Source organism: Canis lupus, chromosome 18 (assembly GCF_011100685.1).
Source record: "Canis lupus familiaris isolate Mischka breed German Shepherd chromosome 18, alternate assembly UU_Cfam_GSD_1.0, whole genome shotgun sequence".
NCBI lineage: Eukaryota > Metazoa > Chordata > Mammalia > Carnivora > Canidae > Canis > Canis lupus.
In genome coordinates this window covers 39938513-39959175 of record NC_049239.1, presented here as the reverse complement: position 1 = coordinate 39959175, position 20663 = coordinate 39938513, and the positions used below count along the sequence as shown (strand labels likewise).

Sequence of the window (20663 nt, the reverse complement as noted above, 5' to 3'; positions counted from 1 at the left end):
ATTCCAAATTAACTCAAAACAATGGAAACATCATAGAACATTTTGCCAGTAGTAAGGATCATAAGTTATACTAGGCAAAACTTGGGTAAGTCAATCCTTATTAATCAAGGTATAGCTTAAACACAACGAACCCATTGCACAATGTAGCTTATGTATAGGCTTTCACTAGTTTCTCAATTAAATGAGGACAATGATACTCATTTTGGAGCCTTCTTCAAGATGAAACAACATGAGAAGGGTCATAGGAAATGATGGATACCCATATATCAGGTTCCTTCCTTCAATTAGCCTAAAGACCTGAGTTCTAATCCCAGATGTTCTGATGAACTTGAGGAGCAACTTATAAATAAAGATTACTATACACAATTGATAATTCTGTTACAAACAAATATACATACATGTATATTTATAGATTTTATGATCCCTATATGAAGATATTATATGAAATATAATATAATGATATATAATATAGGTATATATAGATATGTAGATACGTATGCATATGTTTCAAATAAATGCAAAGATCTTCTTACAATTTTAAATTACATGGAAAATGGTTTTGAATTTGCAACTCATGCATATTATTAAATTTGTTTTTCAATCTAGGGGTCCCATAAATGCTTAATGACCAAAGACTAAGATGCTATTAATAGCCAGAGAGAGAAGATCATATTTAAACTTGCTTCAGGTCAGGGTTCTCTTTATCTTACTGTACGTTTTGATAGATCATAGAGACTCAGGGCTGGCTACTCTGATTTATGATTCTCAAAAGTATCTTTCCATTAAACACATTTACCTACTATTTGAACATTTCAGGCCTGTTTTCTGACAAAACTCCTTCAGCAGATCATGAGTCTGGAAGCTATATACCAAAAGCTTATTATCAACGTCCTTGAATTCACCATTTCCTGTTTGGGCAGGCTGGTGCATTCACTGTCCCACAGCTGTACCATTAAAAAGCATGGATTCCTTGGAGTCTAAAAGCCTGAGTATAAAATCTGGGTCCAACTTTGACTGAATCAAAGATCCTAGACAATTTATTCCACTTACAAATTATTCCTCAGTTTCTTCAGCAGTAAGAAGGTAAAAACAATATCATCTGATGAATCTATGGTCATAGGATTTAAAATGGCAATGGATTAAAAAACACATTTCAGAGTAAAAGACTTTTTAAATTGACAATTTGTGGGATGCCTGTGTGACTCAGCAATTGTCTGCCTGCAGCTCAGGGTGTAATCCTGGAATCCCCGGATGGAGTCCCACATCTGGCTCCCTGCATGTAGCCTGCTTTTCCCTCTGCCTATGTCTCTGTGTGTCTTTCATGAATAAATAAATAAAATCTTTAAATAAATAAATTGACATTTTTAGATATCTTACTCTTAATTTTAAATGCTGAACATTTAGGAAATTACTCAAAGTAAGATTTAAGAACTTCAGATTAGAACTGAAGATTTGCTACATAATTTTAATATAAGAGAAAAAAGTTGTCATGATTTTTGCTTCAGACTTGGTGATTTTTAAAATTGGTTTTGTCCTCTTTGAGAATCGTTTTTAATTTGTTAACAAATTAGTCCACTTTTGTCACATATCACAATGAACTATTGCCCCCCAAAAATGTGGAATCATGAAGTCATTTTTAGTGGTAAATGATTAGGAACACTTCAAACACCATATGGGCACCAGATAAGCACAAAATATAGGAATAACCAATATGAAAAATTAATTTGTCAGTATTCATAGATGTGGATGCATGGTAACATGAAAATGTACATGTGAAATTGCAATGGAGGTTTTGAAGCTGAGTAGAATGCAAAAGTATAAAGGATGATTTCAATGAGTAGGAAGGGAGGAAGGGCCATAATAGCACCTCATAGGTGTAACTTATAGGTCATAATATGATGTCCATATACAGAAATCATTTAACAATATATAATCTGTTTAGCATGCTGCTCTTTTCAGTATGATATACTGGGAAGATTTTAGAATATTAATAACTGTAAACATATTTAAGCTTTTGATCAGCTACTTAATATTGTACTGAGATGTACAATAGCTGAATAACTATCAGAATATTTTTAGACAACGTTCATTTTTTTGGTAAGTAAAAATGAAACCACTCATATACTTGCCTACTTTTTTGCCTCGCATTAAAATCATTGTATCAATAGCAGGACTAACTTAAACAATTTTGATGCTTACTATTACATCGGCTTCCAGGAAGATGAAGACACATCTCACCTCCGTTGGATGTGTAAGGTTATATTTGTTTTCCTACACCTTTACCAATTGTGGGCATTATCATTCTTTTAATTTGATCAATCTAATGAACAACTTATTGTTAGCTGATCCTTTCTATTTTATAAAATGAACTTTTTCTCTTTGAAATTAATCAGTATATTGGGGAGAGATATTTATAATTATAAATACAAATATATTGTGAAGAGAGACTTATCATTGATTTTAAGTTTTCTCTAGCATATGGTATAATGTAATATTTCATATTATTTTGCTTATAATACTAAGCTACTTTGTGTAACTACTATCAGTGCTTCTCCTAATAGCTTGAAAAAGGTATAGTCTGTGTTTATTCCCAACTCCATGTTCATGGCTTCAAGTTTGTAGCTTGAAATCAGTGGTGGTGGGAATATTTACACCATAGAAATCAGAAAATCAATAGATGCTATAAATAAGCATTTTCTTTGAAAGCGGTTAATAAAGTTCACAGTATATTAACTGTGTCTGTTCTGTCACAGATTCTCACTTTATTTTACATTCTGTAGTTTATAATATAGTTTACTATTTGTAAACATAAATAAATCTCCATTATACTATAAGAAATGTCTAGGCTGTTCTTGCAAGTTTATTTAGTATAGATTTACCCAGCATGCATTATATATCTGAATAAACTTATACATTTTTCTTCTTTCCTAAATACCATTCCACTAAGAAATAATATGAAACTATAAGTTCATGCAGCTTTAACATAAACAACAGGAACATATAGGGTCAACATTTTGCTAAGTTAAATATTAAATTAAACCCTACGTTTTAAATTTATTATCTTAAATGGAATCCTAAAAATTTTATTTTCACATTTCTTTGAAGTTACATTTTTACCATAACATCATTTTCATTATATTGACTTGTGACAGAAGAGTTTTCCACAATTGTAACAAATCTAATATTTTTCCACTGAATGTATTGGTGCAGATATAATATCATATACTTTATAAATAATATTTAACCCTTCCTTTATTGCATTGACTAGCCCACTAAGAGTAATATTTAGTGAGACTCATGGTTGTTTTAATTCTCAGTTGAGTTGAAATGTTCAGTATTTAATCTTAATATATTACTCTGAAATGTGCTCCCATTTCTTTTATCACTGAAATATTTTTCTGCTAATACGTAATACTAGGTTTTTTCATTGTATATAGGAGATTCCACATTTTAATTCAAGACATTCTGTCTTCTTCATCAATCCACCAGACCACTGAGCATGTTGGAATTTCTTCCTGGAGCAATTCCCTTAAAACAAAAGCAGGCAGTATTGAAACCTGAGAATGGCTCATAGGACCAGTGAGGATTATCTTTTCAATAAGGTCACCATAAAATAAGTGTGAGTTAAATTCTTAATCCAAGAAGTAGAAGATTATCCAGCATAGCATAGATATTCTAGAGAAAACAATATGAAATGCTTCTACATATCTTCCATGGCTGAAGGCAATAATTCAGAAATAACTGAGTTCAACCTCTTGGGACTCACACAACATAGCTTCAAACCCTTCCTTTCAGGGTCTATTGATCTACTTAATTAGCGTCACAGGTAATCTTGGGTTAATTATGCTAATTCATATCAATTCTCAGCCAATTACCCACCTATGTATTTTTTCCTCAGCATCCTACTTTTTTTCCTGGATTTTTGCTAGACCTCTTCTATTTCCCCTAACACCCTGGTGAACCGTCTCCAAGAAATTAAGAGATATCCTTACCTGCTTGTGCCACTCACTTGTGTTACTTTATCATGTTTGTGGTTTATGAAGTGTATTTGCTCTCCATCATGGCATATGATAGGTATGTCGCCATTTGCAACCCTTCACCACTATCATTAACAGAAGGGTCTGTATTCAAATGGTGGTTAGTTCATATTTGTATGGCTTTTCTGTGGGTTTCCTACAGGCAGTCCTTACATTCCACTTATCTTTCTGTAATTCAAATATAATAAATCACTTCTACTGTGATGATGTTCCCCTGGTTGGTCCGGGGTGCTGTAAAACCCATTACAAAGATACCAAAGAACTAGTATTGTTCACACTTACTGTTTAAATACCCTTTGTTCTCTTATTATTATCTCCATCTCTTACATATTCATTCTATTTGCCATTCTGAAGATTAATTCATCTGATGGTAGGCAAAAAGCATTTTCTACTTGTGCCTCCCCTCTGACTTCCTTCACTATATTTTATAGCACAATCATCTTCATGTATATGCAGCCAAAAACAAGCCATTCTCTAGATACTGACAAGACAGCTTCTGTTTTCTAATATTGTAGTAATCCCCATGCTAAATCCTTTAATGTACAGCCTGAGGAACCAGGAAGTAAAAAATGTTTTGAAAAGAATTATGGAAGGGGTGCCTCGGTGGTTCAGTCAGCTAAGCATCTGCCTTTGGCTCTGGTTGTAATCCTAGGGTCCTGGGATGGAGCTCCACATCAGGCTTCCTGCTCAGAGGGGAGCCTGCCTCTCCCTCTTCTTTTGTCTGTGCCTCCCCCTGCTTGTACTCTCTCTCTGTCAAATAAATAATTAAAATCTTTTTAAAAAGGATTATAGAAAAGGTATCTTCTACTATAAAATAGATGATCTATGGTCTAACTGAATATCCTCAGAGTTGGCATGCAAAAGCCATAGTCTGATTTCTGGCCACCTCATTGTCAGATGCAGGTAGATTCTACTGTGCTGGCATCATCAATACTATGTACTCCTGGAACTGATTTTCCCAACAGTTCATCAAGCTACTATAAGTGCATGCTGGTGATCTATAAAGAAGGAAGCCATTGATGAAATAAAATTCAAGAATGTTTTCAATAAGACCTGTTGCTAGAAGACACAATTCTCATTAATGTAAAAAATGAGCTGACAAACTTCCTCAATTTGTTTACACTTGATCTTAACCAAAAGGCTGAGAAATGATCCTTTCATTTTTAACGCTCATTCTGTAAACATTTTTTAATAACATAATTGGAGAAATGAGTCAGACATTCTGTTAAATGCTGAAATATTCCAAAAGTTCATTTTGATCCCCAAATCCTATTTACGTGATCTAAATTCTGGACATCTCATTTATTTTTAAATGACAATTAACTCATCGATATCCGTCCTTTATTGATTGATTCAACCACAAATTATTAAAAGTATCATTTCACCAACAATTTATAAGCTTTTTCTTTTAGAAGCTTAGATCTCAAAAAATCCAGATTTGTATGCAAAGGGAAAGGGGAAATACCATCTAGCTGACAGTCTCCTTCAACTTAAATATAAAACATTGAGAGATATCAATTCTCATGAGGATTTCAAAACACAAAAATTTGTCTAGGTGAGGGGAAATAGATACTGTAATGTACTGCTGATAGAAAAATCATGTAATGCCTATGGAGAGATATGTGGCAATATCTAGCAAAATTACTACAGTCAACAATCCCTCTTCTAAGTGTGGGACCCAGGAAATTTAACAAAAATCCCCTACCCCTGGACAAGCAGAGCAGGACTCACTCCATTTTGTGCTGTACCTGCCTTGTGCCGACCTGCTTAGGGCACTGCCCCACCCTAGTCAAGCCCAGGGCACACCCTAATGGGAAATCGGCTCAGTGATAGGCCAGTTCAAATGGATACTTTAGGGTAAAATGTAATTCAATCAGCCACCTGCGAGTGGACCAGCATGACTGTGCAACTTTCTGCGTATCCCATTGGCCCCTGGCCCCTGTAAAGTTGCTCAGCCTCTTAGTCTCGCGGTTGAAGTCCCTGCTCCGCTGTGTCGGGTATACTTGGACCCAGGCTCGAGCTTGTAAATAAACCCTCCTGTGTTTGCATCGATGTCAGCTCCTCAGTGGTTTCTTGGATTTGCAATCTCGGGCACAACACTAAGAAACTATCCCAAATAAATACTAGCACAAGATGCAAAAGAACACATGTGCAAAGTTATTTACTGGGATATTATTTATATTAGCAACATATTGGTACCCAAATATCCAATGGTAAGGACAGCTATTCCAGAAATGAGGATGATTTCTAGGTGTGCTACATGATGAACATGAGAATATACTATTAAATCAGAAAAATATTAAAAAGAAATATCAATATATTACTGAAATGAAAAAAGTATATTTCATATGAAAGAAGGAAAGGAGATTATTAAATATTAAAGATTAAAGGAGATTATTATATTTTTATATATAAAAATATGTATAATAAATATATATTACATATATATATGGCACCTGAGTGGCTCAGTCAGTTAAGCATCTACGTCTTGACTTTGGCTCGGTCACGATCTCAGGGTCATAAAATCAAGCCCCCTGTAGGGCTCCACACTTAGCATGGAGATTAAGATTGTCTCTTTCCCTCTCCCTCTGCCGCTCCCCAGCCTCTCTTTCTCTCTCTTTCTCTCTCTCTCTCAAAAAAAAAAAAAAAGATATGTGCATGTATTTTATTACATCTGGTTAAAAAAAAATAAAAAACTACATTGAAAGGACAAGTCAAAATGAACAAAAGCAGTTTCCTGTAGGGAAGACAGGGAATGAAGTGAGTGCTGACAGATATGGAACACCACCATCTTATTTTGAAAATATTTTGCCATGCATTTTGGTTTTAGAGGCATATTAAAATTTTAAGGAATTAAAGAACAAAAGTAAATCGAAAGTGAGAAAAAAAAAAGAGACCTTTATGTTAGAAACCTTCTAGTGCATCTCATTTTATTCAAAATAAAAGGCAAAGGCTTTACATTGACCCACAAAGTTCTGAGTGATGCACTCATGTAAACTCTCAGACTTCATCTCCTTTTCTTTCCTTTGCTTTGCTATGACCTCCTCATCCCTAAGATAACAGCTGTATTTCCTTTACAGGTATTTCTTTGTTTGTTTATCAAATGGAAAAAGCATTTTATAAATATTTTTTCAAGGAAGATGAGTGAAAGGTCAATAGGTATATGAAAAGATGTTCAACATCATTAGTCATGAGGAAAATGCAAATCAAAACCAAAAGGAGATATTACTTCAGACCTCATCCGTTTTCTATTCTGTGTAGATGGTGCTGAGGCTAAACAGCACAGTAGTTCAATGCTATGGACACCATTTGTTTTCATTGAAAGCAAATTTAGATAGACAGGTTCATTCACTTCTGAGAATTGACTACAAGGTAGTTCTTGTTGCCCTGTGATTTGTATGCATTTAGTTTCCTAGAGACCAAAGAGAATAATGAACATTCTTTTAAATTCATCTTTGCTTTTGGACTGTAATGTCAATCATGACAACAGTTTGAGACATTAATCTCAGTCAAAAGATTTCAATGTTTCTAATCAGGAAATTGGTTTTTGTTCAATGGTTTTCAAAAACTGCTGTTAAATACAAGGCTCAGGACCTACACGTTTATTTTAAATAAATTCATAATTTTAATATGAAACCAATGTGACAAAAGGTAAAGCAGATATAGCAAATAATCAAAGTGGAAATAGCAATTACTCAAACTGTTTTCCCAAAAGAGATCATTAAAATGTTCTTCTACCCTAGATTCTTCCATTAAGTAATAGCCCAGGTGATCTATCACTTCAAAGGAAATAATTTGGTCCCCAAACACTAAACATCAAATAACTGCTTGTTTTTTGAATACGTATAATTATATTGCTATCCAATGCTTGTTAAAAATAATGGAATACCCAAAAAAATTTTCTTGAGGGACCACACACACAATATGAGGTTGTCTCCAAATACCCAGATAATTTTAAATGTTACTGGATTCATGGAGATCCCTTTCAGGAGCACTAGACCAGACTACTCAGGGGATTGTGGCTGAACTCAATAACAGTGTATTGAATATTGAAAGATATCAGATCATAGGGAAAATATATCTGGACTTACATATCTATAACTTTATTCACTTAATTATTGAACTGATAGTTATTGACCATCTTCTTGGTATTAGATACTATGAAAGGTAGGTGATTAAATTGGGTATAAAATACAAATATTATTTCTTAGAAATAACATGTTTAAATTTAGAATGTGCTACAGACATATTAACCATTGGTTGCCATATAGTGTAGCAAGTGCTATGTTGAAAGAATTAATGTCTGCAAAAATGTATATAAGAGGACCACTTAATCTGCCATGAGAGGCCAGGAAAGCCTCCAAAAGGAAATGGTACAACAGAGCACAGAAAGTGTAGTAGAAGAGAAGTAAAAAAAAAAAAAAAAAAAAAAGGAATACAAAGGGAAAGTGTTCTGGGCAAAGATAATAATGTGTATAAAATTGTGGCTTACATTCAAATCACTATGGTAGTTTGGAATACCTGTGATATAAATACTATATGAAGAAAATCACAAGAAACCAGCCTGTTCTGAGATGAAGGAATTAGATTTTCAAGAGTTATGTCAGCCTTATTAAAGACCTTAGAATTCTATCTGGGGAGCTAAGGGAAGACATTGAAGGATTATATCACAAGAACATAAAAATGAAGACTGGTCTATAAAAGTTCATATAAGCTAAAATGTGAGGAACAGAAAGACCTAAGAAAGACTGGAAGCAAAAATAAAATTAGGGGTCAGTTATAGTAAAATGATTGAGAAAATGGGGGTAGATGCCTGTTCCAAGATGCGTAGCTAAAAATGCTAAAGGGGAGAGAGAAAAAATAAAATAGTAAGTAAGATAAAGTTTCCAAGGAGATGCTAATCAAAATTTAAGTGAAGGAAGTATTTTTTATATTTTACTATGTTTTATCTGTCTTGACCATCTGTGTCCTGATCATGTGAAGTAATATGAGACAATGTCGTGATAAAGGAAAATCAAGTTAACTTACCCTCTGCTGTGCTTAAGAAAGGAAAGGGAATGATTTCAATTCTGCAAGCTTTCATACATTCAGAATCCAGCCTGGGTTTATGGAAATGTTCTATAAAATGTAGTTGTTCTAAACGTTCCTTCTATTCTAGTCACTTTGGGTCATTTATATACTTGAAGAAAGAAGGCAAAATAATGTCTCCTAATCATTGAAAGCTATTTTACAATGTGGAAAATCATTCCCTGGTGTGCTTTTTGCCGAAAGACAAGCCAGAAAAATCACAGTCCTATTTTTCCTTAATATTAATATTATGTGTGTATTGAAAAAAAAAAAAAAACTAGAGAGAAGTAAAAAGAAGAAAATTGTAAAAATTATACCAAATAGGATGCCTATAAATAAATAGTGCTAATATTTTTATTCTGACTTCCCTTTTATATTTTCTCCACTTGATTTCAGTAATCTTTAATATTCTGACAAAATGATGAAATTATAGCAATTTTATGAGATACACTTACAACTTAAATCATTTTGAGATACGCTGTAAAAGCCACTTAGATTCTTAATGTTCCTTTTTATTTATTTATATTTAAAGAAAAATACAGCACAGGCTTTGCACAGCACAGTATTGATTATAAAATTTTAATCAAAATACTCTCTTTCTTCTTTTACAGCTTCTTAGTGGATTTTATATCATGGAACTTCTGTCTGGACCAAATCCTTTCACGTTGAAAGCATAAGTGAAATCCACACACAATTCAAAGTGCTTATCCAGATTCTGCTTTGGCTGAATTTAACATAACACCTTGGTTCGCCAGGGCTATCTTCTCACATTGGATTGATCATTTATTCCTTACAGAGTAACGATTATTCAGGGTGTGTCCTCTAAAAGAGTTCATTGTAGATTTGTCGTTTATTGTTTATTGTCTATTGCCCATCTTTCATGGCAAAAGGCAATCACTCAGCAGTCACTGAGTTTATTCTCTTGGGCCTCACAGATAATCCGGAGATTCAGGCCGTTCTTTTCTGTGTATTCCTATTGATATACTTAGTTACTGTCTTGGGTAATCTTGGTTTGATTGTGCTCATCCAAATCAGTCCTCAACTTCACACCCCCATGTATTTTTTCCTCTGTCATCTGGCTTTTGTTGATTTTTATGGTACCTCTGCCATCACTCCAAACACACTGGTGAACTCTCTACGTGAAATTAAAAGTATGCCATTTTATGCATGTGCCACTCAAGTATGTTGCTTTATCACATTTTCAGTTTGGGAATTACTAATGCTCTCTGTCATGGCCTATGACCGGTATGTGGCCATCTGTAGCCCTCTACTCTACATCATTCTCATGTCCAAGAAACTCTGCATCCAGTTGGTCACTAGTTCTTATATTTATGGATTCACTGTGGGGCTCATACAAACAATGGTTACATTCCACATGTCTTTCTGTGATTCCAATGTGGTCAACCAGTTCTACTGTGATGATGTTCCCTTGATTGCTCTGGCCTGCTCTGACACTCAAGTCAAAGAATTGATGTTGCTCATCATTGCTGGGTTCAATGTCTTCTGCTCTCTTATCATTGTTCTTATATCCTATGGGTTCATTGTCTTTGCCATCTTAAAGATCCATTCTGCTGCAGGAAGACAAAAAGCCTTTTCCACCTGTGCTTCTCACCTGTTTTCTATTACTATGTATTATGGGACCCTCAGTTTTATGTACCTGCGCCCCAAGTCAAGCCACTCACTGGATAAAGACAAATTTGCCTCAGTATTCTATCCAGTGGTGATTCCCATGCTAAACCCGTTAATTTACAGCTTGAGGAATCAGGAGGTAAAAAATGCCTTCAAGAAAATATTTGAAAAGGTATATTCTAGTAATCGATAATGAGTTGTGTTATTCCTAAAAAAAAAAATGCTGAATATTAGGAATGTTTCAATGAAGGCTTGTACATGGTACAGTGCCAGTAAATGTAGAAATGTTTGTTCTCTGAAGCTCAGTTCTCTGATCTCTAGTTCCTTAAAAAAATAGGTGTTTTCTTGGTTTTCTTACACATTACTCATTCAATGATTGAATTCTAGAAAAGAGATAAAACCAACCATTCTGTTTTTCCATGAGACCCTTCATAATAGAAACAAAGAACAAAGCACCTTAAAATTGTAACTTTATCTTACTTCACTGTAATGTTTAGAATTTTAGGTGGTCTTGTGACACATCAACTATACAGATGTTAGTGAAAATACCTGCTATGATTTTCTTCCGTAGTTGAACTGAAGTAAAAAATAACAAGATGGTTGTTTGAAGGGTTTGGGTTTTAAAATGCCTGAAAAGTGACCTTTCTCTTTACTTTAAATGTCCCTATTGATATGGTTAAAACATTTTTTAGAAAGACTTTATTTTTGTAGAGCACTTCTAAGTTTACCACAAAACTGAGAGAAAGATACAGAAACTTCTCACAGATTCCTAGTGCCACACCTGCACAGACACCCCCCCTCCATTATCAACATCTTTCAGCAGAAAGGTACATTTGTCACAATGGATGAAACTATATTGACATATTATAATCATCCAAAGTCCATAGTTCACCTTAGGTTTCACTCTTGGTGCTGTACATTGTGTGGGTTGGGACAAATGTACAATGACGTGTATCCATCATTATGATATTTATTATACAGAGTATTTTTATTGCCTTAAAAATCCTCTGTGCTTTGTTTATTCATCTGTCCTCTACTGCTCCCACCCCTGACAACTGCTAATCTTTTTTATTGTATCTGCGGTTTTGCCTTTTCTAGAATGTCATAGAGTTAGAATCATATAGTATGCAGCCTTTTCAAATGGGCCTTTTTTTCACTTGGTGATAATTGGTGTTTCCTCCATGCTTTTCATGGCTTGATAGTTTTTTTGTTTGTTTGTTTGTTTGTTTTGTTTACTACTGAAAACCTTCTACTGTCTGAATGTACCATACTTTATTTACCCATTCCCCCACCAAATGACAGCTGCTTCCAAGTTTTGGTAATTAGGAATAAAGCTGCTATAAACATCAGTGTGCTTATTTCTGTGTGGATAGAAGTTCTGCACTCCTTTGGTTAAATATCAATGAACACAACTGCAGGATCATATGGCAATAGTGTGTTTAGTTTTGTAAGCAATGCCAAATTCTCTTGGCTCAATATTTTAATATGACTTTTCAAGCATTTCCCCTTCTATATTTCCCTCACATTCACCCAGGCCTTTGGCTGCACTAATTACTCCTGAATGGAGTGACACAAGCCTTATGCCACTTAGTTACTGAGAATCTAACTACTGTGTCCTTCTTAATGTATACTTTTTGCAGTTGCCCATTGGCACTGACATTATCACTGGGCATAGAAGTTCTAAAGATGCTTTGTGAATTCCTCTGTTCCAGATATAGTTTTCCTGGCCCAATTGTGTGTTGGCACCCCTATCTTCTTATGTTAATTAGAATTGACTACTTTAGCCAGCACACCAATTCATTCCTGGCCTGCTGCTCCATTGGCATAAAGTTGTCACAGATTACAGCTTGTTAAAAGAGTTATTGAGACCCTGGTGGAAATATTTGCCTTCTGAAACCCCAAAACTATAACCCAGAATAGACTAATATTGTAGGAAGAGGAAATAAAAATTCAGAAATTGGGTCACAGAATGTAATTACAAGAAGGGCCAATCCTAAAACCACTTCTTCATTCCTAGACCCATGATTGTATGCTATTGAAGACACCATAACCTATATTGTCATTGATTTGTAACCTACAGTGTATCATGGAGGACTGTGCTCTGCTTAGCTGAGCTGTCAATATGCCATTCAGATTTCTTGTCAAGCCAGCTGATTGTTGGTAACAAGATACATGTTAAGATTATTTATTATATGCCATGGTCATATCAAACTTTTGCTGTTGTAAAATATACTTCTTCTGAAACAATATTCTGTTATTTACCATTCCAGTGAATTAGGTATCCTTTAAGCTGTGGGAAGGAAGTACTCCTTCCTTCAATCTATTGATTTCAGTATGAACAAATTGCTGTGCCCTTCAATACTGAGGTAGTTTGATATAATTGACTTACCACAGTGTTTCTGACTTGTCTCTCAAAAGAATGATGGTGTATTTAGGACTCAGCAGAGGTTCCTGCTTCTAACAGATTGGACACCCAATGTTGGTAGTGGTAGAAGGCAGCCCATGTTATTGGATGCATTCATAGGCTTCATTCCTAACATTGTGGCTACTCTGCTTGGTGTCACAGATAGTCCTGGGATTGCAAGAGAGAAGAGTAGGTGGCTTCTCTCTATATGATAGGTTCTTTAGGCCTCCTCATTGTTGCAAACCCTTTACTATAGTTACCTTTTAGTAGTAAAAAAAATTATATCAGCCTGTTTTGTACCCACTCCTACAAATTCATCTAAAATCCTTTCCCCTAGAATGCCATATTTTTGGAGATTTGTTACTCTCAGTCCCTTTGCCAACTGTCCAACAGTATTTATCACTGTCTATGAATCAGTGTGCATCATTCCTTTGGGCCAAATTTTCTCCATATTAACTTAAAGAAAATGTACTTAGGAAACTACTGTACTCTGAATATTTTCAGGTTTTTCCTCCAAAATTTTGACTCCTATATGTTATGAAAGCATCAAGAGATCTTGCCACTTACAGTTCATCAGGTGTGATTAGCAAGATTCTATCAATATGATAAACTTATATTATGCTTTGTGAAATATCAATATGATAAAAGCCCAAATGGACATTTTTATGTTTTTTGAGTATAATTGACAAGTAAAAGTCGTATATATTTAAGAAATATGAATTTATGTTTTTATTTCACTTAGCATAACATCTTCCAGGTATGTGAACAAATTTTGAAAGTAAAGAGTTTACATATCCTTGAAGAAGTCTGCCGTAAATAATTATTTTTTCTCTTTTATGGCAGAGAAACTAAGGGTAGGAAATTCTTCATTGATCCATATTAGCATATGCATTATTCTCAAGTTAAATAATTATTAAGCTTGTGTGGTGTGCATTATCTCCATTTTATAAACAACTGAATTTTAAAAATAATAGTGACTTGTTCAAGAACACATAGCTTGTATGTGGCAAAGTTAAGATTTGGGGTCAAATGCTTCTGAGTTCAAAATTCATGGGTTTTAATACTCTCAGACACTGACTAATAATGATTCAAGGTGCCATATTTTTTGTAAGTTCATTTTATTTAAGTGCCTTGAGGCAGATTTGGGAAAATCATAGTTGTGGTAGATTATTACCACATAGTCCACACAAATCCCTATGTCTATATTCACACACTTATATAGTTACCTTTCTTATGGACTCTGGTCCTTTGACTTAAAACAAAATGCTCACAAGTGATGCTACACTGTAATTTCTAAGGCTTGACTCTTTCTCTGTGGGAATGCTAAATTTTAGAACCCAAACACCTTATTGTTGGAAGCCCAAACTAGACACCTGGAAATGTCACTTGCATAAAAGAAAATATTCCAGCTGGCAGCCTCACCAAGTGTCAATTGTGATCAAAATTATCTTGAGCCATACATCCATCCTACTGCCCAACTGCTACCACAGGAGAAGGATTGTCTAGTTAGCACACAGAGTCACGAGATAACAAATCATGGTTTCTTTAGGCCATCAAGGTTTGGGGTGTTTTCTTGTATTGCAATAGATAGTTGAAACAATAATAATCACAGAAAGAATTGAAATTTTTAAAGATTAAATTAGTTCTGGGGTGCCTGGGTGGTTCAGTTAGTTAAGCAGCCAACTGTTGATTTCAACTCAATCCCAATTTCACAGTCATGAGATGGAGCCCCACATCAGGCTCCACATTGGTATTGGTTGTGAAAACTGTTAAGATTCTATCCCTCCTTCTCCATCTGCCCCTCCCCTACCTCTCCCTCTCCAAAAAAAATAAATAATAAATAAATAATAATAATAATAATAATAATAATAATATAATAAATTAAATTTGTTCTAAGTATAAATCCTAAAAATAGATTTTATGATTTTGACAGAAGGAAAAAGTTGAAAATACCTTTCTAAAACAAGAAATGAACATATTCTCAGAGGCTCATAGCTGTGAATATGCTGATAGATGTTTCTCAAGTCTCTGAAGAAAGAGACTTGAGTATAATTACTAAAGATTAGTTTTAAAAACTGCAAAAAAATACAAAATAAAAATAAAACGCAGAATATTAAAATGCAAAAGTATGGTGGCTTCTGTAGAATTTATATTTTAGATTTTCGTTGCTGTTTTAATTCTGTTGGGTATAATGGGCTATAAAAACTCAATAAAGCAATATTCCTAGGATAAAATATTTACATGTAATAAGACAATTGTTATTTTTTCTTTTATAAAAATAAACAATTGTCTATGATTTTTCTATATATCTTTCTATGAATCACTCTAAACATATATGTGTATGTGGAATAGAGAGAAACAGAGTCTGCTAAAGAGTTTGAAGAGGAGTGTTCCCTTTCTCTGCGGTTAGCTTGCCTTAAATGCTTTCCAAAAGGCTTCAGGAAACAAAATGAAGTTCATTTTAAGTCATGTTCCTCTTTGACCAGAAGTTTCAAACAATTAATCAGATTAAATTAAATGTACCTCCAGGTGCATAAGAAATTCATGGTTTAACTATCATTTGCCTACAGCTCAACAGATACTAACTTTCAGATGTAGGGTTGGATCTTTGGTGCAATTTAAATCAATATTTGATAGCCTTGCAAAGTTCAACATCAAGCTAATGAACTTTGATTGAATACATATTGTTACCTATTACTAAAATTTGAAATTTAGTAAAATTCATACCGAAAGAAAAAAACTAAATAAAATATACTTAAATATTGTGTGAGTTTTTTTCCCATGTGTTAAAATAATCTTTGTGTTACTTATTAGTTCTTTATTATAACTGGGCTCAGCACAGTAATATGAAATTTCAAATGATTATTCCTTGACTGTTAAGCAAATAGTATCCCAAAAGATTAACCTTAACATAATTGTTCATGCTTGTGAAACATCATCACCTTGTTTTGTTTTTCCAGAAATTGCTTAAACTGATGTAATACAAAGAAAATGTATTTAAAATGTAGAGGGATCAACAAATAATACAAAATATACTTCCTGTACTTTAGTAATGTTAAGTATTCACAGAATTTACCTCAAGTATGTTGGACTCTTTTCGTTTATACTGTGGGTCACTAAAAGGAAGTATGTAGTGGGGGAAAAATATCAAGGTAATTGAGGTAGTAAAAAAGGGTCTGAAGTAATACAAACTTTGTGTTTATTTTTTCCGTTATTCTACTATTATATTGGGACCATCTATGAATTGCTGAGTCCTACAAGATATTAGAGGGAAAAAATGGGAAAATATAAAACTATCTTTGTTTTCTAGGAATTTGACATTTAGAGCAGGTTACAAACAAATTAACAGAAGAATGAATTGTTGGATTAAACACTTGAGAAGTAATGAAACACATCTAGAAAAAAAGGGAAATTTCACCTGAGATCTGAAGGATAAATAGAAAGATTATAGCCAACTAGAGGACAGAGGAGTACTCTGACCCAACTGTGTACAAAATCCATAGTCACATCTGAGAAACGAATAGTCTGCTACATGGCTGGAACACAGAGATTACATGTCAGAAATTACACTCAAGACAGTACTGCACAGAAAGAGTGCAAGACTTCTGGATAAAATAAATGTTAGAGGGCAATAATCCGGAAATTTTTGAGAGTCCTAAACAAATAAAAGAATATAGAAGGTGTTAGAACTAGACAGATTTTTTAAACAAGTTAAATAATTAGTAGTGTTCAATAATGCATTGCTTATTGATGGAAGTTACATATAAGAATAATTTTTTCTTGGTTTCTTATGTGGATAACTGGTTAAGAAACAACACCATACACTAAGTTAGAAAAAACATGCATATGAGCAGGATAGGGTGAGCCTTGGATTGCTGAATTTTCTTTTGAACATATTAAATTTAGGTGCATTGGGAATAGCTAAATGAGGTTGTCTGGGAACCTATTAAATATATATACCTGGAGTTCAGAGGAGAAATCTGACCTGGAAACTTCAATTTTTGTATCACCAGCATATAAATGATAATTTTCCCTATAGCATTAGATAAGCACTCTCAGGAGAAATGTGAAAAAAATGACATGAGTTGGCTGAGGAAAGAACTGCACAGTAATAGTCTATTTAAAGCATAAACAAGGGAAGCAGAGCCATCAAGGAATAAAAGTACACAGAAAGATAGGAAAACCCAAAGATTCTAATAACTTGGAAACAAAACCAAACCCAACCCAATGGTTATCATGAGGAAAGCTGATGTCAAAGATGTCTGATGTTACCAAGATGCCATAAAAAGATGTCCTCACTGTCTTTGGGAATAAGAAGAGCATTGTTGAACCTGGAATGAGTTGTTGCATTGCCATTATGCTGAGAACAGATTTCAGAATACAGTTGATTGATATATCAACGTGAAGGATGAAGTAATGACTTTTCCAGGATGTTTAGTACTGCAGGGATAAAGAAAAGAGCTTAATGGAAGGTAAAGGAAAAGAAGTCAGAAGTCACTGGTGAGGCTTTTTGCATATTTTAAGATTGGTGGGAAAGACTGAATTGATAGAGGAAGAAGAAATGGAAGACACAAAAGTTTGGGAACAAAAATATAAATTTAGAAAGAGAATAACAGCCCCACTCCCCAAATAGTGGAAAGGCTAGATGTGAAAGAAGGCAGTTTTGCATGACTGGTGACAGGAAGTTGAGAAATGTTCTATTATATGGCCATAAGTCTCCCTGTGAGGTCAGAACTGTTAACTATTGATAGTAAGGGGATGGTACAGGAGTGTGAAGGCATCCAAAGTGTGTGAAATGACTGCAGGCAGACTGAGATACAAACAGTGTTTTGCAAAAGAGCAGGTCAAGTAAGTGACTACTTGATTTTAAATGTAATACATTTTTTACATGTATTACATGTACAAATGTATTACAAATGCATTTTAATAATTCACTTTTGCCTAAATAGTGTTCTTGGTAGTTCAGGAACAATCACAAAGACAGGAATATTTCAAAATACCCAAATTTTGGTATATCTGGGAGGAAATAGGGACAGAAAATTTGGATGCAGTTAAGAGTCATTGTAGTAACCCATCACAGAGTAAGAGTTGAATAAAGGAGTTGCCAATAGATTCAGGATAATGAGTAAAGTTAAAGAAATGGTGACATGTATCCATAAAGGAAAAGTTGTAGTGGTCATAACTGATGTGAAAAAAAAAGGGTAGAAAGCTGTGATCATAAGATAATGTTTTGATTTTGGATGTTTAGCATTAATCCAGTTCGAGATAAAATAATTTTCAAAATGGAACCATGACAGTAGGATGCTCAAGTAGAATGGTGGTGAGAGCACTGATATCAAGATCAAGAATCTGGGAAGCCATATTTTTAAATATGTGAGGTGTATGGGCATGGACAACAACTTTGTGGCAGAGGTACAGTGACATTAGTACCTGAGTCTTCAAGGAGTAAGAGGGAGGGACCCGAACACGGACCCGAATACGTATGATAACAATAAATATAGTTAACACAAGTGCAAGACATAATAATAAAGGACACTGCTCCAAACATGAACAATGCCTTATCTTACCTGCCAGATTTGAAATACGTGGATAGTTTCATTCAGATGGAGTGACCTGGAAAGAAGTAGGTTTTCGAGGGGGACCCAAATTTTGGTTTAAGGAAAGGAAAATAAAATGATTGAAGATGTGGGAGAGTTTTGTAATATCAGAGTAAGAGCTACCCACACTCCAATACATCAGAGAACTATCCATGCTAGAAAGAATAAGAGCTGGGAGAGAAAGATATGAGATCACAGCTTGTGAGGCAATGGAAGAACTCTTCAAAGTACTGTCTAAAGAATAACCACCTGGGGCACCTGGGTGGCTCAGATGGTTAAGTGTGGGACTCTTGATTTTGGTTCAGGTCATGATCTCAGGGTTCTGAGATCGAGTCTGGTGCTGGGATCCACACTGGGCATGGAGCCTGCTTAAGATTCTCTCTCTCTCTCCCCCTGTGCCACACCATCCCCCACCCCAGGAGCATGCACTATCTCTCTCTTTCAAACAATATTAATAATAATCATAATAACCTCTTGCAGTTATCAGCATGTTGGGATTGCACACAGGTGCCTGCTGAGTAAGCCTCAATTTGAGCAGTTAATACTATTAAGAGCTAATATGTATTTATTTAACATGTAGTATAAGCTAGGCATTGTTCTAAATAATTGACATGGGCAAACTGATAAATCCCCTTTCCAAACTTGCCTTGATCTCTGGTTAATGGGGGAAATTTTTGCTTCTCTGAAAGGAGATCCTTTCTTTACGAACTGAGGCTAGAAATTAAGGACCAATTAGTGAGACATTCTGTTTTACCCTAGCTAATTGCAAACCGTGGAGAGGGCTTATGCTCTCATGCTCAGTTTCCATATCTGAAAATGAAGATGATAGCTTTATTGCCAATATAGAGTGCATGGATATAAAAATACTATGAGGTGAAATAGTGAAAATCAAATATACCTCTCTCTTCTCCAGATCATAAAAGCTATTCCATTTTAATTAGTTGGAAACCAGTTTGTATTTCTATAAAATTATCCTACAATTTTTCTTCTGCTGTCCATTTGGGCATGGAATATATATGATAAATGATAAATATATATGATATATGCATTTGAAGATATATGATAAATGAATATTCTGAACTATTTAATGTATCTTAATGCTGTTTATGCCTATTTCAATAAAAGCAAGGCTATCCATATTTCTGAGGATTTTTTTCACCCGTTAATTCACAAATACTACATGACATTGTAGGAAAACTAGAAATAATAGTAAGTAAGAGAACAACATAAAAATTATACTGAATATTTGGCATAGAGGTCATAGGTAAGCAAAATTTTGTATATGACTTTTCATATTACCTTTTCTGGCATCAATTTTTTTGAATTTTTGTTTCCTGATGATTAAAAATTTCAAAGGAATTAGTATGATTTTATTTAATCTATTTCAACAATTTAAAAATATTTTATCTATTTCACATAATGCTCAATCTTTATTTTCCTCTATTAAAAATAGTTATGACATAGATCATTCAATTATGTAATAATTTAAATAAAATACCGTCTTTCTGTTTTTACAAATCCACCCAGAGTTTTATCTTTTTGAATTGCTGCCTAGGACAAATGACTTCATTTTGAAGCCAGAACTAACATGAAGATTCTCCTGTGAATGTGCTTCAAGATCGGATCATGGTGGGTCAGAACCAGCTCCTAACCTCTGCTTGATTATTGCCAATGGAGACAAGAATATTCAGAACATATGCCCTGGAGGATTAAAAAAAAAAAAAAAAACTTTAAAATCTATTCCATGGCCAGAGGCAATCATTCAGTAGTATCTGAGTTTATCCTCTTGGGGCTCACTGATAATCCAGAGCTTCAAGCCATTCTCTTTGGTATATTCCTAGTCATCTATTTAGCTAGTGTCATGGGTAATCTCGGTATGATTGTGCTCATCCAAGTCAGCCCTCAGCTTCACACACCCATGTACTTTTT

At 34.3% G+C, this 20663-nt stretch overlaps 2 protein-coding genes and 1 pseudogene across 2 annotated transcripts in view; all 3 read left to right on the top strand.

Moving 5' to 3' along the window:
• The first annotated feature begins 3713 nt into the window (after positions 1-3713).
• Positions 3714-4617, top strand: LOC100684261 (annotated as a pseudogene).
• A 5367-nt stretch (positions 4618-9984) lies between these two features.
• Positions 9985-10926, top strand: OR5AL2 (olfactory receptor family 5 subfamily AL member 2). The gene is given in 1 exon segment (NM_001388964.1): positions 9985-10926. A coding segment is annotated over 1 exon segment (942 nt).
• Positions 10927-20460: 9534 nt separating this feature from the next.
• The window catches only part of OR5AL1 (olfactory receptor family 5 subfamily AL member 1), a 960-nt gene continuing 757 nt past the window's right edge, over positions 20461-20663 (top strand). Inside the window, exon 1 of the mRNA XM_038562464.1 lies at positions 20461-20663. This exon is cut by the window's right edge and continues 757 nt beyond it. Coding sequence (XP_038418392.1) covers positions 20479-20663 — 185 coding nt within the window. The 5' untranslated portion in view covers positions 20461-20478.